General features: G+C 35.8%; 1 protein-coding gene, 1 long non-coding RNA gene and 3 gene segments (V, D, J or C); 2 read left to right on the top strand and 3 right to left on the bottom strand.

Annotated features, from left to right (window-relative positions):
• Window positions 1–1,399: 1,399 nt before the first annotated feature.
• Window positions 1,400–6,125, top strand: LOC311075536 (tripartite motif-containing protein 16-like protein). 2 transcript variants are annotated; one of them, XM_084103032.1, is made up of 5 exons: window positions 1,400–1,487; window positions 2,239–2,271; window positions 4,166–4,228; window positions 4,710–4,849; window positions 5,505–6,125. In XM_084103032.1, exons 1-5 carry the CDS (start codon window positions 1,442–1,444, stop codon window positions 5,919–5,921), a joined length of 699 nt encoding a protein of 232 aa, XP_083959158.1. In that variant the 5' UTR covers window positions 1,400–1,441; the 3' UTR covers window positions 5,922–6,125. The 2 variants fall into 2 exon arrangements, with proteins under 2 accessions (XP_083959158.1, XP_083959159.1); XM_084103033.1 differs by lacking the exon at window positions 2,239–2,271 and having other exon boundaries at window positions 1,410–1,487; window positions 5,505–6,100.
• Window positions 6,126–10,277: 4,152 nt separating this feature from the next.
• On the bottom strand, window positions 10,278–11,302 carry LOC311075891 (Ig kappa chain V region BS-5-like). The segment is given in 2 exons: window positions 10,940–11,302; window positions 10,278–10,852 (listed from the first exon to the last, which is right to left on the bottom strand).
• A 4,790-nt stretch (window positions 11,303–16,092) lies between these two features.
• LOC311075824 (Ig kappa chain V region 4135-like) lies at window positions 16,093–17,181 on the bottom strand. The segment is given in 2 exons: window positions 16,986–17,181; window positions 16,093–16,898 (listed from the first exon to the last, which is right to left on the bottom strand).
• An 809-nt stretch (window positions 17,182–17,990) lies between these two features.
• Window positions 17,991–19,088, bottom strand: LOC311075615 (immunoglobulin kappa variable 1D-13-like). The segment is given in 2 exons: window positions 19,025–19,088; window positions 17,991–18,912 (listed from the first exon to the last, which is right to left on the bottom strand).
• A 241-nt stretch (window positions 19,089–19,329) lies between these two features.
• Window positions 19,330–21,887, top strand: LOC311075618. 2 transcript variants are annotated; one of them, XR_014604537.1, is made up of 3 exons: window positions 19,330–19,470; window positions 19,704–19,755; window positions 21,448–21,887. It is a non-coding gene; the product is annotated as an uncharacterized lncRNA (long non-coding RNA). The 2 variants fall into 2 exon arrangements; XR_014604538.1 differs by lacking the exon at window positions 19,330–19,470 and having other exon boundaries at window positions 19,628–19,755.
• The last annotated feature ends 6,039 nt before the right edge of the window (window positions 21,888–27,926 follow it).

The following is a 27,926-nucleotide window of genomic DNA, read 5'->3' as shown; positions in this document are numbered from 1 at the left end:
ACAGTAAACTTACAATGATACAAGAAAAAAATAGAGAAAACTAAATATAAAATATAGATAAAAATTTACATAAACCAAAATGTGTGTTGGAAACATGAACAATACTGATATGATTGTGAAAGCTGGGTTTAAACAGACTTTATGTTCCCTGTCATCATCATCGGTTGTTGACTAGTTTGCTCTGATGGATTATGGATACGGTAAGTGTTCTGCGGCCGGGTGAAGTTTCAAGAGAAACATGCGCATGCATTCTGTGCCCTTATAGACCTGCTAATCTCTGGATCATATAAAAGTGTGACAGGAATGTGTCTGTGGAATTTAATTGGTCAATTCTGAAATGTACCACACACACACACACACACGCACACACACCTTTGTTTTCTTCACTCCGTGTTACTTTCTCAATATCACTTCGTCATTAGTGCCAATGACAGAATTTACTCACATTTGCTGTCCTGCGGCAATACATGAGAGCAGTTGTCATATGGTGACTGTGCGACCTGGACCGCGTCAGTGAATGGTGAGATATTTTACTAAATAAAATGATCCTGTCAGAAGAATTGCGCGATTAGCCTACTTCATTATTTATTTTAATTGTATTTATTAATAATCATATCAGTGATGTTTTGTGGGGGTCTACGCATGCGCAGTAAGGTGAATTTAGCGTATTTTTCAAAAGTTTCACTAAAATGGCCGAAAACGCTAGGGTGGACGGAGAGCGTTTATAAACGAAAACGCCGTTTTCAAATGTATCCGGATTAATGCAGACGTAGCCAACCTTCCCATGGCGACCTAATCATGAAATAATGAAAACCTAGAAATACAGAAACCTTTAGCTGAGAGATAATATTGTTTGCTCAGAATAAAAAACACTGAATACAATGGAGTCTCCACCATGATACAAACAAACAAAAGCATCTGTGAATCTGTAGCTAAAATCTATAGGGTCAAATGCTGTAAATTGTTCCAGAAAGTTGACAAAAGTTTGATTTAATAGTCAATGGAAAATAAAATAAATAATATATTTAAAAAAAATAAAATAGAAAAATTAAAACAAAATACACAAAAAAGGTTTTTATTTTATTACGTATACTTACGTAACTAACTTTTAGGATTATGTTTGAGAATCTACTATTTTTAGCATATTAATAATTATATTATTTTTTATTCAAAGATTTGCAGCAAACGTCCCTTTAGATAGCAGGTAAAATGTGTGTGTGTGTGTGTGTAATTTGACCTGGTTTGTGATACTTTCCCCCTCTTCAGTTTGTGTTTCTGACGTGCTGCCTTTATTTGGCCAAAGTTGACATTGGAAACGCCCTCCTCACGGTTTCTAATGGCCATGTGCCCAATATATGTTGACTATAAAAGAGCCGCTGTGCCTTACACACACGGTCAATATCTAGACACATTACTGACAAACTCAAACTCAATCATCAAAATGCCTTCAAGCCAAAGAATCATGACGCCTCAAACCAGGAAGACAGGTAAAGCATTACTATCATAATTCAGAACTAACCCAGGAACAAATCTCACAATGTTTCTAATGCACAGACTGTTTTAGTGTTTTAAACTAAAATTAAAACGTAAAAATTTAATCTAATTCAAAATAATAACAAAAACTATATCAATGATACTGAAATAATGCTGCTCTGAACTGAGTTGGCTTAACTGCAATAAGTCTGAATAATAAACGGTTAAATAAACGGTGTACATGAGGCCATTATGTCACACTTATTCATTACGTAAAATCCATGAGTGTCGTGTAATTAAGCATATCTGTCAATAATTTGAATGCAAAAAGTAGTGCAAATTTAATATAAATAAATTAGTAATGAATGTGAATTATCAAGAAGCACATCATCAGTGTTTGTTTCGGTGTGTCGCTGGACTGTATTGGCACATTCTCAGAAGTCTGAACAAGTGTTGAATGATTTAAAACTGGGCTATTGGGTCAGTGGGTTAAAAACACACACACACACACACACACACACACACATTCATGTACACAGTACATGCCGCGGGTTTGATGCTGTTACCAGAGACGAATCTGAATGTCACAGAGACTGAGAACACACACACACACACACACACACACACACACACACACACACACACACACACACACACACACACTACATTAACTTGACAGGATAAATCGCCATTTGTCCTCTTCAAAGGTTCATCTATTAGCACTTTACTGATCACTCTTTTCAGCGTCTTTTTTCTTTCTTCCAGGAATGAAAATCAAAGCCAGAAATACTCCTGTTGGTATGATGGACTAAACATATCTATCTAAACCCTGTATGCATGAATAAATATGATCATTATCATGAATACAACGGGGCCAAAGGCACACCTTAAGAAAAGTGGGCTTTTCACTATTCCCATAATGTATGAATTCAGAAAAAATTATGTATGTTTTTATGGAACATTGATGGAGCAACAGATTTTGTGTGAAACTAAATCATAAAAGTGGTTTATTTGTTCAAAAATCTTATAAGAGACGGGCCTTTTAGCCCACAGACACACAGGGCAAAAGGCACAAAGTATTGATACAAATACTTTAGCTAAAATAATATGTTTTTAATAATGTCTAAGTTAATACTTGCACTTAAGCAAAGTTTGTTCTATTTTCAGTTTATTTTGATAGATAAAATTAAAAATTAACATTTTTGTTCAATAAATAGCATTAAAATATGTTTATTTTAAAAATACAGAAACAAAATTATTTAAAAAAGTAAATATTCTGAAAGCATTGAATGAGATCCCATAATAATTTAATATAGCATTACAGTAGTAACAAACAATATGATATTTTATTATATGATATGATTAATATCATATTTTTTTATTTATTTTACATTATAAATATGTTTCATTATAAATATGGGTATTATCTCTAAACTTAATAAATGATATTTACATCTGAATCTAAGCATGTCATGTCAACAAATGAAAAAGTCAGTCAGTTATTTATTATAATGCTAATTATTGTGTCTTTCTCCCTGACAGCAGGAGCACTGTTTACCCCAAATACCATCCTTTACATATTATTCCGTTATTAAAAAACTATTGCTTTAATTACCTTTTATTATCAATTTAGCACTGAAGTGTATTTGCGCCGCTGCCTGCGTTTGCATCAAGAATCAGAAAAATTTCCACGTGCATCTTGAAAAGCGGAGGTTTTTGTGCCATCTAGTGGATTAGAGGAGAATAAAAGCAATGGCGCTTTTTACCCCGGTGCGCCTTTAGCCCCTTTGTACCCTATAATGCCGAAGTCTATAAGAGCCAGATTTACTAACAGCTCTTTTGGTGTTAAAAAACTACTATCAGGATTAACAGAAACGCAGTGAAGTTGTTAGCGCTTAAAGCAACACTATGTAACATTTTTTAGCTTAAAATAATGTTTCCAAAATCGTTTCAGTGGTTCATCAAGTCATTACAGGATGAAAGGCACTTATGCCTCCACTTTGCAGCCCTATATCTGCTATAACCACACTATGTAAGATTGCCAGACCGGGTCGCGTTTCTGTAGTTCTAATGAGACATAAGAAAACTACAAATTTGACTTGCTTTACGGCAAGCATTACAATAGTCATTATTTTGTTTTTCTTCATCATACTTTCATAAAATCATGCATCATACTCTACCTTGTGGACATCGTTCATTCCAAAGCCGGTGCTGGATAAACAGTGGGCGTGCGACAGTAGGCTAAATGATTTATTACAGCGGTAATGGACAATTCCACTTGTCCACTCCAACCTGTAGGGGGACCGCAGAGGAAAAGTTCCATAGTGTTGCTTTAATATGTGTTGACGGTTATTTTTGCAGCTGATCTTATTGCATACTCATTTGTAGGAGTTTCCATTTCAGAAGCTAAATGTATGGGAGGAGAATATTTAAATGAATCATGCAAGGTGATTTACTAAGGTTTGCACTTGTCAATTTACTGGTGTTTGCAGCATTATTTAAGAGGCATGTCTTTAACCAGACTTGGTAGATTGCTTTGGCCATTATGGAAATGATCTGTGTTCTTTAATGTGCGTACGCGTCTTCAGTATCGAGCTGTTTTGGTATTGCGCTCTCACGCTAATTTGCCCTGTTTAGTAAATCTAACACTAGATGTCTGCGCTGATATATTTCTCACATTCTCCCTCTTCAGAAAAGCTTCCAGTTTATGAGCCGAACATCCCAGAGCCGACGTCCAGAGAGGAGCTGCTTAAATGTGAGTCTCGCACACAGAACAAGAATCAAATAAAGCAGTACTGAACAGGGGTGCGTTTCCCAAAGCCAACGTAACTATGGTCTCAAGTTCCGTCGTTACCAATAGAGTTCAATAGAAATTGAGATCATAGTTGGCCAACAATGCTTTTGGGAAACGCACCCCTGTTCCTTTCCAGTCTGAACCAGGCTTATTATCTTTAACTAAAACTAAAAAAATACTGAAATTAAATAAAATATATATACATTTTTTTTTTTTCATTTCCCAAAATAACTAAAACTACAAACTAAAACTAAATAAAAAAAATTATACACATATTTAAAAAAACTTTTTTTTTTTTTACAAAAACACAACAAAGTTAGGCTACTACTTTACAATTAAAATTAAAAAATATAAAAATATAAACAAAAACTATAATATTATATATAATAAAATAACTGGACTGAACTTAATTGGTGTAGCTGACCTTTTTCTTTCATCCTAGACTGGCTCAATATTTCATTGGACGAACGAACTGCCAATAAAGTGCTGTGGCTCACAGAGGGCGGGGCTAAAGTGTCCCGCTTGACAGATGAGGTGTGTCCTTGCCTGGACAGACAACAGAGATTTGACTACAACCCTCAGGTGAATTATACACACACACACACAACACACACACGCCACACACACACACGCACGCACAAACATACACGCACAAACATTGGGTTTTCATGTTTTACGGGGATTTCTTTTTTACAACCTGTATATTCTATCCCTGTACACTAAACCTACCCATCACAGAAAACTTTCTGCATTTTTACATTTTCACAAAACATCACGTAGTATGATTTAGCATAACCTGTTTTCCTCATGGGGACTAAAAAATGTCCCCACAAGAACAAGGACAACACGCACACACTTCATCTGATTGGACTTATTTATTTGACAATACTGTAAAATATATATGTAGTCATATATAATATATATATATTATGTTTATATATATTTTTTTTTTGTTACTTTTGTGAAGGTTTTTCTGCTCAGTGAGAAGTCAACTCCAAAATTATTGCCACCTTTCATAAAACTATTTCATAATTTTACATCAGTTATATGATAAATAATAAAATGAAAAACACATATTGGGAAACCATATACTTTGCAAGCGTTTTCAAAATCATGAATGGGCCACAATACAACTCACATAAACACACTTCACATAATTCTGATATCTTTTTCTCTCTCATGCACTATTTCCAGAATAATAAAACGCATTCCTGCGTGTGTGTGTGTGTGTGTGCAGGTGCTGTGTAAGGAGTCTATCTGGGCGTCGCGCTGTTATTGGGAGGTGCTGTACTCCGGCTGGGTGGTTATAGGAGTGACGTACGAGGGTGCAGGGAGGAGGGCGGGCGACGGGACCTGTGGCCTCGGGGAGAACGAGGAGTCGTGGGGTCTGGGTTGGGCCGGGTCCTGCTATGACGCCTGGCATAAAGGAATCAACAGCAGGGTGGAGGACACTCATCAGTGCTGCACTATAGGGGTCTATGTGGATCAGCCCGCAGGCCTGCTCTGCTTCTACGCCGTGGAGACAGACGAAGAGTCAAAGAAGAAAGAAGTGAAACTTATTCACAGGTTTAAGAATCCCATAAAGGAGAAAACTCTGCCAGGCTTCTGGCTGGGAATGCAGTCCTCTTGTTTAATACTCAAGAAAGAGGAATGAGGTGAACGGGAACACAAAATCAGGGGTCAGGGTGTACAAATTGTGGATTTAAAATGTATATAATACAATTTGCTATATGTATAATAGTTTTACAGTTCAGACTGCTCTTTGGTTGCTGGAAATCATATGTGATATTGAGCTTTAACTTTTGCTTTAGAAACAAACATTCAATTGTCTAATAAACCTGGCATTGTACAGTATATTACGATTATTGTTGGCTCTCTGATGAATTGCTTTTGTTCTTCTTTTGTAAGTCGCTTTAGCGCTTTCTAAATGCATAGCAATACATGTAATGAAAACGTAAACTGGAAAGCAATATGGTAGCTTATTTCATATCATCCCATTTTTATTTTACATTATTATATACACTCTTTTTTCATCAGATTCATGAATTTGGTTTTAAAAATGCATCATTTAGACCATGCTTTTTTTTGTCTAAAAGGAATCTATAGCATGTGAGTGACCTGGACCTTGCTGTTTCCCACCTCATTCATGTCTCTGTCGTCCGGCTCTGTTTCTTCATCCCCAGTTAGTTCCTCCTGAACCAGGTTGCATTTTTCCTTTGTCCTGTCCTGATTTTTAAGTTGTCTCCGCTCTCATTGGCTCTTCAAGTCGGATTTCATGAGCTCCCTTTGCTGCCTGTACTCTCCATTTTCTCCTTATTCTCACCTCAATGCCAGCTTTGGAGACTCTTATTTTGATAGTCCACTTTAGAAATTCTACTAACTATATAACTTTGCAACTACATGTCAGCTAGCAGTGATTAGAGAATTAATAAACTGTATGTTTAATATCTGCTAACACTTTATTTTGATGCTCCCCATTCTACTGACTGTAAGTAACTTTGCAACTACATGTTAACTTATTCTAACCTTAGGGTAGACTGAGTACAGTTGAGACACTTTTTGCGTTTTGATTTTTCACACAAAAATAGATACTGAAAAGAAGTGAATTTCCACATGACACGCCACTTGACATTTCATTAGCTTGTAGACTAAGATATTATCAATCAATAATACCCACAAGATTATATTTTCCACATTTAGCTCATAAAAATAAGGTGCTTTTTGTCTCAACTTTGTCTCAACTGTACCCATATGTGGTACAGTTGAGACAGTGCATGGTACAGTTGAGACACCCATTTTTAATGATGTGAAGGTAACTAACCATTCATTGTAAATATAATTTTTTTTTTGTTTATTCATCCATTTATATTCATTCATTTGATTTAAATTAGCACTGGTTAAATTTTATAAAGCAGGAACAAGATATGTAAAAATATTTATTAATAATACACAGTTTAAATATCACAAATATCACATTTTATTGGTGCTGGCTAATTACGACGTTTAACCTGTTATCATAACACTGAACAACTAAACAGTGTGTTTCCTAATAGAACTCTATCGGCCACCTCGCACATTTCTCTAGATTTTGCAATTATCTTGCATGACACAATACCATGAAATATGCCAGTTTTTAGGGCACATAATAACGTTTGTGGTGATACCAGTTACGTTTAACAGTCACATAAGGATAATAAGCTATTCATTGTGGAGAGTGCATGGTGAAGTGAACGTACGTCATATCTTAGAAAAAAAACTTTTCCGATATCTTCGGATCGGAGATGCGTCCGTTGTTCAAATTTCCTACGATCAAAGAGGACACTAATACGCATGTACACAGCAAAACTCACAACTTGTGCTTGCTGCGAACGCAAGTTATTTAAGGTGTCTCCACTGTACACATGTCTCAACTGTACACAGTCTACCCTACAGTAATGATAGTTAGTTAACATGTATTTGACATGGACCATCAAAATAAAGTGTTAACCCCCAAAATATCTCACAATAACACAACAAAAATCATATTTTGTGTAGCGTTTATTTACTTTTTTTCTATTTTGAAATTGTACGTTTTAAAATGTCACAACTCGACTTTACTCTGGATGGTATTTCATCAAGACTATTGGTTAGGTTTGTAAGATGTTTAGTTATGGTGTCATAAAACAAAATAACATTCAATGATTTAAGCACCAGTTCAACTTACAACTGTCTCTAAGTAGGTTTTTTTGCGCACAGCACCATCTAGCGGTCTGCACTATTTTAATCAATGTAATAATCAGTTTCAGTGTACAGTTCACTTTGCATAAAAGCTGCTTTTATCAAACATTAAATTCTTGGAAGCAAACCTAAAATAATAGTTTTTTTAATTACATAAATGTAGCCTACAATGTAAACTATTCGACTGCATCATTGATCAGTGTGTCGTTCCTTCAAAGTCCTGCACTAAAGTTTCAGCGGCTTTTGATTGATTGTAATAGTTGAGAACAGCTGCATTCAGCAGTAAATGTGAAATGAAGATCTTGGGGTTTGAACATGATCTGCTATATTCTGAGACCATCACAATCACTAAACCTGACAATGCAAATGAGATTTTAACCTCAAACTCACAGTTTCACTCTTTTACTGGTTCAACGCTCTGAACTGGAACAGTTTCACTTCTGCTGATGAGAAATGAGTTATGAGTAATAAATTCATTATCAGCTTGAGATGAAGGAGTTACTTCAAAAGGGCTAAAAACATCTTTATGTGACTGACACGATGACTTTACAGTGTAATGTACAAAAACAAAACAATATGGCGCCATTATTATTTGTTTGATGTGACTCTGTTTGTTTGACTCTGTTTTTTTCTGATTCAGAGTAGGCTATATCACTTTCTAACAGCTTATTTCCTTAAGACAGTTTTGAGCACACGTGTAGTTCCTGTGTTTGTCCTCTGTGTGTCGGTAGTGTGTGTGTGTGTGTGAGTAGCTGCAGTTTCTGTCAGTGTATCAGTTCAGTCACTGTGACTCTGACTGACGGAGGTTTTTGTACGACTCTTTATCACTGTGTGAACACTGGACCACGGTTGCTACTCATGCAATAATAATGTCCAGCATCTTCAGTCTGGACTCCACTGATGGTCAGAGTAAAATCTTTGCTAGATCCACTGCTGCCACTGAATCTAGATGGAGTTCCTGACTGGATAGTTTTAACACGATAAATCAGGAGTTTAGGAGCTTCTCCAGGTTTCTGTAAGTACCAGGATACACAGGGTGGGTTGCAGGCTGTATCATCACTACTGAATTTACAGCTCATCTCAACAGTTTCTTCTGGTTTAGCAGTTTTCACTGAAGGAGTCTGAGTTGCTGTGATCTGAGCTCTACACCCTGAAAAACAATGAAGTTATCAGTCCATAAAGTATATATTGCCATATTTTGAAAGCTCTGTTAAAATTATAGATTTAAATTGATTTATATCAAAAATAAACTTTGCACCTTGTAGTATAAAGCAGTATAAAAGTGTCCAGATGAAGATGATGATGAAGGTCATGTTGATGAAGATTGTTGTGTGTGTCAGTGATGAAGTGTTAAACTCACAGCACTATAAACACTCTCACACACTGAAGATCTGATCAATATGCAAACACACTCCACATCATTTACCTGAAGACAGTCACTCATTAACAGACACGTATAAAAACAATTACGGAATACATCAAATACTTTAGTATATTAATCTGAATATCTGCTGTGAGAATATTTTTACTGTAGTTGGAGTGAAACGTCGCTGTTAATCCCCATATTTTACACCAAATCCATGTGTGTTCCTGCAGTTTATGAACAGACATGAGGATCATCACACACACAAGTCTCTGTCAGTCACTGAATAACTGAGTTTGATTGTCAGTCGCGTCGCACATGATATAAACATCTTCAATTTATAAATGTTAATAAAATAAATTTATATAAATATGGTGACATGCATGTGCTGTTTTCGATGGAGGACACCTGTTGGGTTATCTGGTCTTTAATTTTTTAATACAATTTTATATAATTGCTAATTCCTCCACATAGATATTCGTATAAATTATTATCATCAGCTCTGAAGTTGAGGGATGTGTTTATATGATGCTGTTAATATCTGCATTATGAGGGATGAAAACTTATTAAACTGCTCAACATATTTAACATGCTTGTGATTCAGTTTAGAATGAAGAATATATGAAATCATAAATGCAGAAAATCAAAAATTAAGATATTAAGTAATATATATATATATATATATATATATATATATATTATATTAAATAAAAATATGAAGATATTTTTAATGAAATCTGAGAGCTGTCTCACTCCTTCTTAGTCTTCTACGTAATTTTATCTGTTGGCCCAGAAAAGTTAAAGACATTGTTAAAATAGTCCAAGTGACTACAGTGACTCAACCTTAAGTTTATCAAGTGACGAGAATACTTGGAATTAAATGTTAGGATGGTCAAATGAAATAACCATGACTATTATGAAAATTAAGATCTATTATTAATAAAAGGCGGCAACTAGGGAAAACTGAAATCACTCAGATCTCAAATGTGTCACTGATCTATAAGAGCACAAAATCTCTTTCTGAACTCTATAATTATTAAGAGTGTCAGATTCATTTAGATGGTTTTATTTCAGATGCAAGTGTGACGATGTTATTTCAGATCCTCCTTTAAGCAGCTGCAGTTTCAGTTCAGTCACTGTGACTCTGACTGACGGAGGTTTTTGTACGACTCTTTATCACTGTGTGAACACATAACCACTGTGATAACTCTGACAGTAATAATGTCCAGAATCTTCAGTCTGGACTCCACTGATGGTCAGAGTGAAATCACTGTTAGATCCACTGCCACTGAATCTAGATGGAGTTCCTGACTGGAGGGTTTTTACAAAACGAATCAGGAGTTTAGGAGCTTCTCCAGGTTTCTGTAAGTACCAGAATAAACCTTCATCCCCATCACTCCATCTGTACACATCACTGCTGGTTTTACATTTGATATTCACAGTTCCTCCTGGTTGTTCTGCTGTTATTGAGGGACTCTGAGTGATGGTGATCTGTCCTCTACACTCTGAAACACAACAAGAAGAAAATACACTCAAAACTTTGACAATATACTTGAAGAAATGAATTAATATCAAACTTGTGCTCCACAAACCTTGAGCAAACGCTGTGAGAGTCCAGATGAAGATGATGATGAAGGTCATGTTGATGAAGATTGTTGTGTGTGTCAGTGATGAAGTGTTAAACTCACAGCACTATAAACACTCTCACACACTGAAGATCTGATCAATATGCAAACACACTCCACATCATTTACCTGAAGACAGACACTCATTAACACACACAAAACACAATCACTGAAGTGAGAATAGTGTAAAAAATATATTTTTTTCATAACATTTCATCTTCTACAATAGCCAAAATGTTTAAAAAAATTATATCATTCAGTTCTGAATACATCTACAGGACAAACTTTACTATATTAATCTGAATATCTGCTGTGAGACTTTGAGAATATTTTTACTGTAGTTGGAGTGAAAGGTCGCTGTTAATCCCCAAAGATGTTACAGATGTTACAGATGTTACAGATGTGAGACTCAGTTGATCTGAAGTTCAGTTAGTGAAGCGTTCAGGAGGTTTTTCTTCTGATGATCTATTAGTTTATTTCACTGGTTCACTTTCAGCAGCGGCACCAAACTGATGATGATATACTTTATAAAACTATATACAGTCAAACCAAAATGTATTCAGACACCTTCAACATTTCTCACATTATCAGTTTATTCGCTATAGTTTAGAAAAATACTATTAAAATATGGCAAATGTTAAACTGTGTCAGAACAAATTCATCTTGATAATGTCAGAAAACTTTGAGCAAAACATGTTCAGGTCAAAGTGTCTGAATCATTTTTGGTCCCAATTTTTTTAAATAAAATTTACTGGTAATCACTTTATGAAGAAGTTTTGGGTATAATAAGTCACAGTTTACTTTATTTTGCTATCCTCACTTACATAAATGAACTATAGTGTCCTGCACACACTAGTAAAAAAATATACAAAATGATATATCTGGTGTCTGAATAATGTTTGGTTTGACTGTAGAAAAGACGCACTCTCAGTTTGTTCAGTTTCTTCTTGAGTGTAATTCGTGACATTGAATGTTTGTCAGTAACACTGTAAAGATGGTTATGGTCTTAATAGTATTTCTCTTAATGATCAGCTCTGTCTGATACTTCAGGAGTAAAAAGGTTTATATTTGTAGAAATGAAGTATAAAGTTATAATAGATGGAGTGATGTGTGGAGACAGCGAGCTTCAGTTCAACACCAGCTTTAACAACGGCCGAAAACAACTCAATGTCAAACACTAGTTTTATTCTACAAATGTGGAGGATTTCAAGACTTCAAGAGGGAGCAAGGCCAAAACAACACACACAAACCCTCGGACTATTAGGGAGAAACTAACTAAGCTACAAAAATAAAGAAAAGTACAATAAAAATACACTAACTCTCTAACGCTTAAACTGGAGAAAACCAGATATAAAGGAAATGGCCTTTAACTCCACATCAGCTTCAGTCGCTCTTCTGCGCCGCTTTATGCCTTTCATTCTAGACTGTGTGTGTGTGTGTGTGTGTGTGTGTGTGATTTTATTAAAACTCAGTCATTAAATAAAATATATTTGTATCTTTGAGTTCTTCTTTGTGTCATTTTTGTTTCAGGTCTTTCATTAGATCAGGGCTTTAGCTCACATTTTATAAGTAAACTTCAGTCAGTGGAGCATGAACACTCCTGCAGATTCATGATGAAACACGAACATGCGGACAAATCATGAACCTTCAGTGTTAGACACATTTATATCAGTGTTAAAAAGTGTTATAGATTAATTGAAATATTTAGCATGTGAAAAACTGAAATGAATGCTTTCTATTTTATGTAATATCAGTGAAAATATCCTCACTGTTGAGTGTGAGTGTGTGTGTGTGTGTGTGTGTGTGTGTGTGTGTGTGTGTGTGTGTGTGTGTGTGTGTGTGTGAGAAAGTGTTTGTGCAGCTGCAGTTTCAGTTCAGTCACTGTGACTCTGACTGACGGAGGTTTTTGTACGACTCTTTATCACTGTGTGAACACATTACCACTGTGTCCACTCATACAGTAATAATGTCCAGCATCTTCAGTCTGGACTCCACTGATGGTCAGAGTGAAATCACTGTTAGATCCACTGCCACTGAATCTAGATGGAGTTCCTGACTGGAGGACATTTGCTTTCTGAATCAGGAGTTTAGGAGCTTCTCCAGATTTCTGTAAGTACCAGAACATACAAGGTGCCGAGCTGCAGGATGCTACATTACTACTGAGTTTACAGCTCATCTCTACAGTTTCTCCTGGTTTGGCAGGTTTCACAGGAGTCTGAGTCACTGTGATCTGAGATCTACAGCCTGAAAAACAATTCATTGATCAATCTAAAGTATATATTATTTGACATATTGTTAAGCTGTGTTAAAATTATATTATTTAAATAATTTATTTAGAACTTTTCACCTTGTAGTATAAAGCCGTATAACAGTGTCCAGATGAAGATGATGAAGGTCATGTTGATGAAGATTGTTGTGTGTGTCAGTGATGAAGTGTTAAACTCACAGCACTATAAACACTCTCACACACTGAAGATCTGATCAATATGCAAACACACTCCACATCATTTACCTGAAGACAGTCACTCATTAACACACACAAAACACAATCACTGAAGTGAGAACAGAGTAAAAAATATATATTGTTTTCATAACATTTCATCTTCTACAATAGCCAAAATGTTAAAAAATTATATCATTCAGTTCTGAATAAATCTACAGGACAAACTTTAGTATATTAACATGAATATCTGCTGTGAGAATATTTTTTACTGTAGTTGGAGTAAAACGTCGCTGTTAATCCCCAAATTTCACACCAAATCCAGAGGTGGGCACAAATACATCAAAAACTATTTTGTTACAAACTACAAATACTGGCTCATGAAATGTAACAAAATAAAATACAAAATACTGATGTGAAAAATGTATTTAAATAAAATACAAGTAATTAGTATTTTGAAAATACAAAAATACTCCCACAATAATCTTAAAGGGTTAGTTCACCCAAAAATGAAAATTCTGTCAGTAATTACTCACCCTCATGTTGTTCCAACCGCGTGACATATGTGCAGCACATTGGACAACCTCGGTTGGGATAAATGGTGCTATATAAATAAATTTGACATTGACGTTGACATTGACATTCGTTCATCTTCGGAACACAAATTAAGATATTTTTGATGAAATCTGAGAGCTGGATCACTCCTCATAAGGCATTATAACTTGCTGGCCCAGAAAATGTATTAAAGACATTGTTAATATAGTCCAAGTGACTACAGCGGCTCAATCTTAAGTTTATAAAGCGACGAGAATACTTTTTGTGGGCAAAACCCCCCCCCGACTTTATTCCACTATTCATTTCCTTCTCTCTGGGCCTTGAGTTATTTCACGTAGTGTTTTAGCGCAGCGCGTCTGTGTTGCACGTCACACGCATCACACACATGACCAGCGTCGGCCAATAGTGAGCCTACGTGTGACGTACAACACTGACGCGCTTCACAGTTATACTACGTGAAAAAACTCGAGGCCCAGAGAGAAGGAAATGAAAAGTGGAATAAAGTCGTTATTTTAGTTTTTTTTGCGCACAAAAAGTATTCTCGTCGCTTTATAAACTTAAGATTGAGCCGCTGTAGTCACTTGGACTATATTAACGATGTCTTTAATACATTTTCTGGGCCAGCAAGTTATAATGTCTTAGAAGCCTATGGAGCAGTGATCCAGCTCTCAGATTTAATCAAAAATATCTTAATTTGTGTTCCGAAGATGAACGAAGGTCTTGCGGGGTTGGAACAACATGAGGGTGAGTAATTACTGACAGAATTTTCATTTTTGGGTGAACTAACCCTTTAATGCCGTTTTTAAGAGGAGCAGCGACACTTCTTCTCCTGTGTTCAAAACTCATTCACTTCTTGGAGGGAGCCCGGTCTACAGGGTGTCACGTGATTTTCGTGCATCTAACCTGGACATTGCCATTGCCAACATCAGACCGAAAATATGGCAAAATCATTTACTATGGTGATAAGCATATGGTGATTTTTCTTAAGTATTTAAGTATTTGAAATACTCTGAATACACTCCCTCAAAATATTTTGTTACAAACTACATTTTATTTATTCACACCTGCAAAATACAAATTACAAAATACACTAAAGTAATTAAATACGTATTTAAAATACATTTAATTGAAATACTACCCATGTCTGACCAAATCCATGTGTGTTCCTGCAGTTTATGAACAGACATGAGGATCATCACACACACGAGTCTCTGTCAGTCACTGAATAACTGAGTTTGATTGAGAGTCGCGTCTGTCACGAACTGCTCTGAGACACGAAGGTTGAGGATCCAAATGCAGTTTTATTGAACAGAGGATAATCCAAAAACGTAATCCAGAAAACAGGCAAGAGGTCAAAAACACCGAGTAATCAGTCCAAACAATAGCAGGGTCACGGGCAAAAAGGAAAATCCAAGGACAGGCAGAAATCAAAACCAAGAACACGGGAATGACAGACAGAACGCTCAGAATTGCAGTACAAACACTAAACAAGTCTTCGCAGGGAATGAATGTGAAAACCAGGCTATTATAGAGTGAGTTAAACAAGGTAATGACACAGGTGAATGTGAGTGTGGATGATAGTCTGAACTCAGGATTATGGGGAATGGAGTGTGTGGATGTGTGTGTTGTCCGGGGTGGAGCGCCCTCTGATGGTCATCCTGGACACTCTCACTGATGACCGTTACAGTCACAGAAACATCTTCACTTTTATTAATGTTTATAAAATAAATTGAAATAAATATGGTGACATGCATATGCTGTTTTTGATGGAGGACAGGACCTGTTGGGTAATCTGGTCTTTAATTTTTGAATAAAATTTTATATAATTGCTAATTCCTCCACATAGATATTAATATAAATTATTATCATCAGCTCTGAAGTTGAGGGATGTGTTTATATGATGCTGTTAATATCTGAATTATGAGGGATGAACTTAATAAATAAATTGACTTATTAAACTGCTTAACATATTGAACATGCTGGTGATTCAGTTTAGAATGAAGAATATATTAAATCATAAATGCAGAAAATCAAAAATTAAGATATTAAGTAATATATATATTATATATTAAATAAAAATATTAAGATATTTTTTATGAAATCTGAGAGCTGTCTCACTCCTTCATAGGCTTCTAGGTAATTTCATCTGCCGGCCCAGAAAAGTTAAAGACATTGTTAAAATAGTCCAAGTGACTACAGTGGCTCTGGCTCAACCTGAAGTTTATCAAGCAACGAGAATACTTGGAATTGAAATAGTCACTTCACTGGGAATGAAATGTTAGGATGGTCAAATGAAATAATCATGGAGTATTATTAAAATTAAGTTCTATTATTAATAAAAGGGGGCAACTAGGGAAAACTGAAATCACTCAGATCTCAAATGTGTCACTGATCTATAAGAGCACAAAATCTCTTTCTGAACTCTATAATTATTAAGAGTGTCAGATTCATTTAGATGGTTTTATTTCAGATGCAAGTGTGACGATGTTATTTCAGATCCTCCTTTGAGCAGCTGCAGTTTCAGTTCAGTCACTGTGACTCTGACTGACGGAGGTTTTTGTACGACTCTTTATCACTGTGTGAATGTAAAATCACCCTCACAAAAACCATAAGAATTTGTTCTGCAATGGAAACTCTGACAGTAATAATGTCCAGCATCTTCAGTCTGGACTCCACTGATGGTCAGAGTGAAATCACTGTTAGATCCACTGCCACTGAATCTAGATGGAGTTCCTGACTTGAGGGTGTTTGTCCAATAAATCAGGAGTTTAGGAGCTTCTCCAGGTTTCTGTAAGTACCAGGATAAATAATCATCCCCACCACCATCCCTGTACACATCTCTGCTGGTTTTACATTTGATATTCACAGTTCCTCCTGGTTGTTCTGCTGTTATTGAGGGACTCTGAGTGACGGTGATCTGTCCTCTACACTCTGAAACACAACAAGAAGAAAATACACTCAAAACTTTGACAATATACTTGAAGAAATGAATTAATATCAAACTTGTGCTCCACAAACCTTGAGCAAACGCTGTGAGAGTCCAGATGAAGATGATGATGAAGGTCATGTTGATGAAGATTGCTGTGTGTGTCAGTGATGAAGTGTTAAACTCACAGCACTATAAACACTCTCACACACTGAAGATCTGATCAATATGCAAACACACTCCACATCATTTACCTGAAGACAGTCACTCATTAACACACACAAAACAGAATCACTGAAGTGAGAACAGTGTAAAATTAATGTTTTTCATAATATTTGATCTTCTACAATAGCCAAATAGTTAAAAATGATATAATTCAATTCAGTTCTGAATACATCTATAAGACCAACTTCAGTATATTAACCTGAATATCTGCTGTGAGACTTTGAGAATATTTTTACTGTAGTTGGAGTGAAATGTTGCTGTTAATCCCCAAATTTTACACCAAATCCATGTGTGTTCCTGCAGTTTATGAACAGACATGAGGATCATCACACACACGAGTCTCTGTCAGTCACTGAATAACTGAGTTTGATTGAGAGTCACACATGATATAAACATGTTCACTTTAATAAATTCAGTAATTCAGTGATGATGATCTTCATAAAGCAGGGGAAGTCAGTGAGTTTCTGTTGTAATGATTTGACGGTGGAAACACAGCATTCAGAGAGTGAGGATCCAAATGCAGTTTATTTACATCATGTATTTTTCTAATGTCATGTATATGCTTTTACTCTTTATCGCTGAGCATTTGATGTTTTGTATTGATTATCTTTTAATTGATTATGTAATTGGCATGACACATTTACCTGACTAATAATTCATTGTTATTTGGATTTATTCGGATTAACTCTGAAATTATTAACTCTAGTAGATTACATTAAGTCCATAACAGCACAACTCTACGCTCAGGTTAGTAACGGACTGGCATCAGCCGAGGAGGAGCAGAGGAGCTCGCCGACTGAAGATTCAGAGATCCGACTAACACATCATAGTCAATGTATAGACTAATCTAAACAGGGTGAGCATTATAAGTGTACGTGTGAAACCACGGCATAATTATACAAAGTTACCATTAGAAGTAGTTAAGTTGGTCAGCTTAGTTCTATGGTAATGGTCGTGGCCTCTGGTTAGATATAATCTTACGTTAATTAAGTGTGTTCAGATCTATGGGGACTAAATAACTGATTAAACTGATCAAGCACAGATTTAAGATGCTGGTGATTCAGTTTAGAAAGAAGAATATATGAAATCATAAGTGCAGAAAATATATATATATTTATTTTTTTTAAATGGTGAAGGATTGAAAAATATCCACTGAAGTGAAAATCAAAAGGGACTGAATTTCTACATGAAGGATGTAATAGGAAACAGGAGGCAAATATGATTTCTGAAAAATCACAATCAAAAAGGTGAAAAACTGATGAAGCTCATATTGGGTTGTTTCTTCACCGTTCTTCACCCTTCACCTGTGTGTGTGTGTGTGTGTGTGTGTGTGTGTGTGTGTGTGTGTGTGTGTGTGTGTGTGTGTGTGTGTGTGTGTGTGTGTGTGTGTGTGTGTGAGCAGCTGCAGTTTCAGTTCAGTCACTGTGACTCTGACTGACGGAGGTTTTTGTACGACTCTTTATCACTGTGTGAACACATAGTCGCTGTTGATTTCATTGAAACTCTGACAGTAATAATGTCCAGCATCTTCAGTCTGGACTCCACTGATGGTCAGAGTGAAATCTCTGTTAGATCCACTGCCACTGAATCTAGATGGAGTTCCTGACTCTAGGGTGTCGGTCCAATAAATCAGGAGTTTAGGAGCTTCTCCAGGTTTCTGTAAGTACCAGGACACACAGGGTCTCGGGCTGCAGGGTGTATCATCAGTACTGAGTTTACAGCTCATCTCTACAGTTTCTCCTGGTTTGGCAGGTTTCACAGGAGTCTGAGTCACTGTGATCTGAGATCTACAGCCTGAAAAACAATTCATTTATCAGTCTATAAAGTTTATTCATTTATTAGTCAATTTAAAGCTGTGTTAAAATCATATTATTTACATGATTTATTTAGAATATAAACTGTTCACCTTGTAGTATAAAGCAGTATAACAGTGTCCAGATGATGATGAAGGTCATGTTGATGAAGATTGTTGTGTGTGTCAGTGATGAAGTGTTAAACTCACAGCACTATAAACACTCTCACACACTGAAGATCTGATCAATATGCAAACACACTCCACATCATTTCCCTGAAGACAGAAGAAACACTGTTTTGTCTTTTAGTGTCTTTGCTAATAAACTTCTGTGGATCATTTTCAGAAACAGAAACTCATGATTTACTTCATGTTATTTTGGGTCGATCTTCTCGCTCTAAACACTGTTTTAATGATCAGTTTCATTCAGACTTTGATGCTGAGAGAATTTAATACCTGAGCTGCAGATTTATATCATCCATGATACTGTATAACAGGTCAAAGGTCATCCAATAGAGAATGACCATCTAAATCTGGCTGAAGATTTCATTATAAAGCAGGTCAATAGAATTAGCAGAGTTTATATCACATGTGTTTTGTGTCTCTTTTTCGATCAGTCATGTTTGATGCTGAGAAGATCTGCTGTTGAGTGTCATATAAGTGTGTGTGTGTTTGTGTGTGTGTGTGTGTGTGTGTGTGTGTGTGTGTGTGTGTGTGTGTGTGTGTGTGTGTGTGTGTGTGTGTGTGTGCTCGTTTGAGTGTGATGGAGGTTTTTGTACGACTCTTTCACTAGAATGAAACACTGTGGTGGACTTTCGGTGGAGGAACTGAACTGGTGATCAGAAGCTGTAAGTCTTTCTTAAATTATCTAATAAAAACGTGTGTGTGTGTGTGTGTGTGTTTAGAAGGAGGTTTAAGGTTATTTAACAGCATTTGGCAACAATATTCTTAATTTATTACAAAAATACATTATTGAAATGCTTTATTTGCTTTACTTTACTTCAGCTCTTATTTATTGTCACGTTTTAGTCTATTTTACTGATTGATTGCACACATTCATGCATTTAAATGTAATATTGTCTGCTATATTATGAATGTCATATTTGGTGATTCTATGTTTATTACATTTCAGTCCATAGTTCACATTCATAATGTTTTACATTAGTAATTTCACACATAATGTGTGCTAACATTTCATTGTATTTTAATTAATTGCAATGTTTTCAATTATTTCTAAATATATTTAATTTGACGCAAAAGTTGGATGATATAGACAAAATAAATTTCATTAGTGTCATCATCAGGCAAAAAGAAATTTAGTTGATAAACTAAATTTAGACGAAGTTTACTTATATTTCTGTTTACGAGGAAGTCTATTGAATGGTGATTATTCTCAAAACACAAATAATATATTGTGTTAAGTTATATTTAACTTAGTTAAATCTAGTTAGTTAAATCTATAACAGTTTTCAGTGTATACAGTAAAGCAAAAAACCGTTTACAAGCGTTTTTACAGTCTTTTACCGTTTAAATGATGATACTTTTTTACAATGTACAATATTTAGTAATAGTGATTAAATGGAGAATGTTTTGAAACTAAACTCAGGATAGTGTCTATGAATGAAAGCAGTGAGGTGAAACTACAGTAAAGATGAAATGATTGTGCTTTTTACTGTTTTACCATCAGACAAAGAGAAATTTAGTTAAAGAGCATTTTAAAAATCAATCATTTAAACTATTAAGTTTGCGGATGATTATGATTGGGTCTTAACAGAAGAATTAAAAAAAAAATCATAATTGAAAATGGGCTGAAAATTACAATTGATTCTGAGTATCAAAATAGATTAATATTTTTAAAAATTCTTTTGTAAAACTTTATTCTAAATCATATGAATAAATGTATTAATCAATTTATGTGGACAATGTTTTTAAAAATTGGATTGAGATTAAAATGTTCTGTAACAATTCAGAGAAAATTCAATATTTTTTCATATATTTACTCATTTATTTAGATTTTATAATTCATATTCATATTTTTAAATGTAATTTTTAATTTTACATTAATAATTTAACATCTTATTATTGCTAACATTTAGTTCCTTTTATGTATTGACTGCAGATACTTTAAAATCTATTCAATAATTTCTTCATATATAATTTTGTAACTATTAAGGGCTTTTTTAAATGCATGAAACAAAAGTTGTATAATGTGAACAACATACATTTTTTTTTTTTTATAATTTTCATCAGACAGAAAGAAACTCAGTTGAAGATCATTTTGAAAATTAATCATTTAAACTATCAAATTTGCTGATGTTTATGATTGTGAGTTTCTGAATAGCAGAATATTTTTAAAATAAAATTAATATTGAAATTAATTCGTTTTCTAGATCTTATAACGACATCACAATATAACCATCAATTTACTTGGACAATGTTTTTCAAACTCATTCTGTGGATCATTTAAAATGTAACTTGTATATTTAAAATCAAATGATCATTCATGAATGTGTGTGTGTGTGTGTGTGTGTGTTCAGCGGGTCCCTCCGTGTCTCCCTCCGTGTCTCTGCTGTCTCCCTCTTCTCTGCTGATCTCTGGAGACTCCTCCGCTCTGCTCTGCCTGCTCAGCTCTTACTCTCCACAGGGGGCGACGGTGAGCTGGACGCTGGACGGGTCAGAGGTCACCGAGGGGGTTCAGACCAGCGCAGAGAGCGAGCGGGACGGTCTCTACAGTCGCAGCAGCGTCCTGAGCCTCAGCAAAGCACGCTGGGAAGCCGCAGAGCGCTTCGTCTGCAGAGGAACACATGCCGGAGCTGCTCACGAGGCCTGGTTCCTCAAGAGCTCCGAGTGCTGATGTTTCTCCAGTGAAGACCAGCGTATCTGAGCGTCACGTGATTTACAGCTCAATACTGAAGCAGTCTGTCAATGTGCTGCCATTGCTGTTCATTCAATAAAGCTTCATCTGAACGCAAGCGCACATTTGTGTTGGACTGCATCATTGATCAGTGTGTCGTTCCTTCAAAGTCCTGCACTAAAGTTTCAGCGGCTTTTGATTGATTGTAATTAGGGGTGGAACAATAATTACAGTGGATAGTGACAATATGTATCGTATTATTCACCCAAAATGAAAATTACTGTGTTAAAATATTCAAGTTTACAGGGTTTTCGTGTCTCTACTACATTAAACTACTGTATATAATGTTAAATATAATGTATAATAATGCAATGGGGGAATATTTGTGGGTCCTGATAATGCCAAATGTCTGATGTTACCAGTAAAAAGTGGCCAACATTATTTTAGATATATCTAGTCAGAGACATCAAGCATATTCGACTGAAATAATTCAGTATTTTCAGCTTCAGAATCATGAATATTGTTATTCTGGCGTCTCTATTGTCCTGCATTGGGTTATCAGCACCAAGTCCAAGCCTATTCATTTACACACACAATGTTAAACCAAATTAACCATTCTGATGGAGTATGGCAATAATATGGTATTGTGAGTTCAGGATCGTGACATAAGGGTCTCGTTACACCCCTAATTGTAATAGTTGAGAACAGCTGCATTCAGCAGTAAATGTGAAATGAAGCTCTTGGGGTTTGAACATGGTCACTGGAGACGAGCTGCTCTATTCTGAGACCATCACAATCACTAAACCTGACAATGCAAATGAGATTTACAACTGAAACGCTCTGACCTGGAACAGTTTCTCCTGTGCTTCTGGATTCATTAGTCAGTTTGTTAATAAGATTTCATCTTTATGAATTACATGTTGGCTCATCACAACCCACACTATATTCACATATAAACAAACTTTAATCTTTAATATAAAAAATTAACTATAAATAAATGTCCACTATACATAGATGTGTTAAATTTCACATAAAAAAACATCAGTATGAAATTCTGATATTGATCCAATGTTTGAAAAAGCTGTTATATATAGCACTGTTAAATTACACAATAAATATAAAATAAATAGGAAATTATTATTTTATTTTTTTTGATGGTGGACTACACCTGTTTGGTAATCTCGTCTTTAATTTCTAAATTAATTTTAAAATTCTATGTAAAGATATTAATTAAAATTATATAAATTTGCATCTGCTCTGAAATTGAGAATGTTTTGTGATGCTGTTAATAAGAAGGATGAACTTAAAAAATCAATAGACTTATTAAACTGATCAAGCAGAACATCTTTATGATGCAGTGATTCAGTTTAGAAAGAAGAATGAGGATAAATCATAAATGCAGAAAAACAAAAATACAGGAGAAAAATGACTTATGAAAAATCATGATCCAAACTGTCATAGACTGACGAAGCTCAAACTTTTATATTATTATAATATAATAATATGATTGTTTTAGGGGTGACCCCAAATAGTCGAAGATTCGATGCTTCGATTGGAGGAGCCTGATTCGACTACCGATCTCATGGTCGAATCTTCGCAGAGGTGTTATGAAACGAGGATCATGCCACTTGCAATATGAGGGCGCTCAATGTCTGATTTCATATAGAACTACCGGTTTTCTGTCAATACGTTAATATTCAGCCTATTATGATAATGCTGTATATAAAAATGTGCAAAGAAATAAGCTTTTAATAAATATTTTTTAACGTGCGTGAATAAATCCAAACACCCCGCGTCCGCGTGACAGATTTAAGTTTCACTTTCAATCCGTAACCGACAGAGGAGCGTCTTGGCGGCAAGGATTTAAATCTTTAAAATAACAATGTCTGGGATAAGAAAATATAAAGTGTGGATGTACACCGTCAGAAAGGATATTCTCCAAGGCTGGATTTAGCATCAGGAAAACCATGATCGCACTTCTGCCGGCCAACGTTAACATGTTTCACGCATAGACTGGGTTTCACGTTAGAATGTATTTTATCCGCGCGCACAATTTGAAAAGACTCCAACGGACACAGACAGAGTGAAAGATTGGATTTGTTCTCTCGATCAGGTAGGGTACAAGTGATTTCAAAACTTTTCAGACGGTTCTAATTTGATTTTTGGATGCTGTGAGTGTGAACATTTTTAGCTAAAAAGACTGCCACTCCAGTTTAGCATTTATTGTTGTTTCTGCAGTTAAAAAGACAAAGTTGAAAATTCTGGCTAGCCTAGGCTACTATCGTTATTTTAATAATTTCTTTATTTTTATTTTATTTATTGATCTGTCAGGGTTATCTAATCTAACTATTTGTGGCTTGTGTTTTGAATATGTTCCCCTGCACTTTAGGCATTTTGCACACATTTGCTCATCTTGTGACTTGATTCTGATTTATTTCGTTTTGTATTTTTGTTTATTAGAAAGGTATATTCTGTTCTAATTTAATTTAATAAATTAATTGTTTATTTTTTCGGTTTATCGATGTTGTGGTGTATAGAGCCTGCTCGCACAGGTAGCCTAGGTCTAATTTAGCCGATTTAATTTGATTTGTATGTGAAATGCAAATCCTGTCTGTGGCCTTTCTGGAGTTATTTATGTTATTTCTTAGTTTTATCGATCCAAAATGTTTTTATACATTTTCTTCTATATCTTTGTGTGATTTTCTGTACATCGCGGCTTTGAAATGTTAAAGCCCCGCCCCCATACACATGATTCGACTATTAGTCGACTATAAGCAAGACATGACGATTCTGATTCGACTATGAAAATCCATAGTCGGGGACACCCCTAGATTGTTTATTATAAGATCATATTGCTTTTCTTAGTGTAAGAGTGTTTAAAGTGTTTGAGCAGCTGCAGTTTCAGTTCAGTCACTGTGACTCTGACTGACGGAGGTTTTTGTACAACTCTTTATCACTGTGTGAACACACTACCCCTGTGTGTACTCTTACAGTAATAATGTCCAGCATCTTCAGTCTGGACTCCACTGATGGTCAGAATGAAATCACTGTTAGATCCACTGCCACTGAATCTAGATGGAGTTCCTGACTGGAGGAGGTTTGTTGCATAAATCAGGAGTTTAGGAGCTTCTCCAGGTTTCTGTAAATACCAGCTCAGACACCGTTTGTTGCTACACCAGTCGACTGGATCACTGCTGGTTTTACAGGTTACAGCGACTGATTGTCCAGTTTCATAGAGCCGCTCTGAGGGAGTTTGAGTCACTGTCTCCTGCCCAACAGATTCTGACAAGAGAGAAAGATTAGAAATCACACACACTTTTACAACCTTATTTCTTCACAACACACATAAAGATAACGAGTGAATAACGTTTGTAATCTTGACTGACACAAACCTCGACATAACACTGCCAGCGTCCAGATCAATATGGTAATGAAAGTCATTTTTGTAGGTTGAAGGTTCAGTTCTAGTGAAAAACAGTTGTTGATCATGTTTGATGTTTGACAGAGTTATAAACACATGCAGAGCACTGAAGCGTGTGTCGCTCATGTAAAACACACTCTATGCAAACGCTTCAGGAGTCACAGATTTAAGTTTAATGTGCAGTTTCATTGAGACTTCACAAAACATTTCACGAGTTCACGTTAATATGATCCTTTATTCATATAAAGCAATATTTTCTGTGATATTGCTTTGATACAACAGTTTAATGAACAAGACTCTATTATTAAATACTTTACATTTTAGTCATGTATATGGCCAGTTATTTACTAACTGAAAGTTACGGCTGACTGAAATATTTCCAAACGAAACCACAGTAAAACAAACCAGTGCGACTCTGAGAAACACAATCGAGGCCTAATAGTTAGAGAGAGTCAGAGAGGTTTAATGCAGAGGACAAACTCTGAGTTTGGGTTTCCACACTTGGCCTTCATATGTCACTTTCACAATAGTTCCTGAATGAATCAGTGTTTTAAGTCGGATGATAAAGTTAATGGCTGCATCCGAAATCACATCTTCCCTTCTATATAGTAGGCAAAAAACAGTATGTGACAAATGAAGGATGTACGAATTGACAATACTCATAAAAGCAAAAAGTACTCGGATGTCCGACTACTTTTGGAGAGATTCTGAAGTGTGATATGATGGACGCTTTACTATCCCATGAGGCCACAGGAGAGGATCTGTGAATGACAGTGAAGAGATGCAGCTGACGCTGGTAGATCACATGATAATGACAACATGGCAAATGTAGTACTTTTTTAGCAGCCGTGAAGTAATTACTAATTCAAAATAAGTATCTACTCAAGAGAGTATGTGATTTCAGCACAGCCATTGACTGATTCACTGCATCCAGATTCAAAGACTTCATCCTTCGAAGGCCGATTGTCTCAATTCAAAGCCTCCTTCAAATGCGTCTTCATTTCCCATGAAACAACACTCACATTTCCCATTTAATACTCAGTCCGACCTTCACGGCCTTCGAAGGATCCAGACTCTGAATTGACCGTTCGCCTTTCCCCTTTAGTTACTGTTGTCCAATAAGCGACGCCGCTCTCACGCCACACATGTTCTCACGCAGTGAAACACACATCGCGGAGCAGAGAAACTGACAACACACAGAGACATGACAGACCAGGGTACTTTTGATATGAAACAAAGTCTCACCTTTCAAATTTAGTCATTTTTAAAGACATTTAAACAATAAATACCGTTTTGTGTCTCTTTAATGTGTCTGACAGATCGCTGTAGAGTTAAAGCTGTTCGTGATCCGATCATCTCTTCCTTCTAGTTCATTTATAGCATCAAATAAACACGAATGAACATCAGAAGGAATGTTGTTTTAACAGCGGAAAGACGTCAGTACACTTCGTTTCTCAAGTTTAAATCCTCCAATGTTAATCTACTAACTCTCCTGACTGCTTTGTCGGACAAAATGGCGGATGGCGGATTATGATTGGTCTGATCGCCTGTCAATCAAACTCCCTGCGAAGGGTCAATTGTGACGCAGCCATTGACATAGTAGGTGTTCATTTAAGCAATTAGTCGAATAATCGCACATGTATATTAATAAGCCATATAAATCATAATAATAAGCCTTTAATTTATATAATAAATCAGCTAATCAGCGCTCAAGCGCACACATAAAGCTTGTCACAGCGCACCGGCAAACTACAGAGAACCGCCGGTAACGATCTGTCCGTCACAGACTGAGTGACTTCGCAACAAGTTTATTTTTTTTCTGTGACTAACAGACGAATAAACTTTTTAGTTGACTAAGCTTCTTCTGGTCGACTAAAGAGTAGCTGAATATGAAGGAGCAGCTCTAGACTCAAATCACTCTCTTGTCGCGTAACGATGAAACTTGCAGAAAGAGTCTCTGTAAAATCCAGCACTAAAGCTGCAGGTTAAACACATCTGTGTGTGATGATGGAGGATCTGCTTCTGTCACGAGACTCGACTCCAGCTCTGAGTATCGCTCCATTTATTCACTGAATTACAGTAATCTTCAAATACCTACAATAACCATCTCATAGTTTTGTGAATAAGTTTTCAATAAAAATTCAGTTAAAAGCACAAATAAAAATTCTTATCTATCTCTTTCTTATTATAGGCGTCTGATTGGTGCAGAGGAGGGAGAGGCGTGTCTAAACTGAACTGTTGATCAAGGTTATAAATAAAACAGCAAGCTAATATAAAACTATTACTGTCTGCAGAATACAGTGCATAGTAAACAAATTACATGTTAGGATGGGATACTCAAATGAAATATCCGAGTATTATGAAAATTAGGATCTATTATTAATAAAAGGCGGCAACTAGAGCAAACTGAAATCACTCAGATCTCAAATGTGTCACAAATCTCTTTCTGAACTCTATAATTATTAAGAGTGTCAGATTAATTTAGATGGTTTTATTTCAGATGCAAGTGTGACGATGTTATTTCAGATCCTCCTTTGAGCAGCTGCAGTTTCAGTTCAGTCACTGTGACTCTGACTGACGGAGGTTTTTGTACGACTCTTTATCACTGTGTGAACACACCTATACTGTTGATCCTGTGATAACTCTGACAGTAATAATGTCCAGCATCTTCAGTCTGGACTCCACTGATGGTCAGAGTGAAATCACTGTTAGATCCACTGCCACTGAATCTAGATGGAGTT

Source organism: Abramis brama, assembly GCF_963993115.1.
Source record: "Abramis brama genome assembly, chromosome: 24".
NCBI lineage: Eukaryota > Metazoa > Chordata > Actinopteri > Cypriniformes > Leuciscidae > Abramis > Abramis brama.
The sequence above is the reverse complement of the archived record's forward strand: the minus strand, read 5'-3'. Positions and strand labels throughout refer to the sequence as shown.

Bases quoted from the DNA above. Each gene is read 5' to 3' on its own strand.
- LOC311075536 (XM_084103032.1), top strand. From the start codon at position 1,442: ATGCCTTCAAGCCAAAGAATCATGACGCCTCAAACCAGGAAGACAG. The intron at 4,229-4,709 runs GTGAGTCTCGCA...CTTTCATCCTAG, and splicing joins CAGAGAGGAGCTGCTTAAAT to ACTGGCTCAATATTTCATTG. The intron at 4,850-5,504 runs GTGAATTATACA...GTGTGTGTGCAG, and splicing joins GATTTGACTACAACCCTCAG to GTGCTGTGTAAGGAGTCTAT.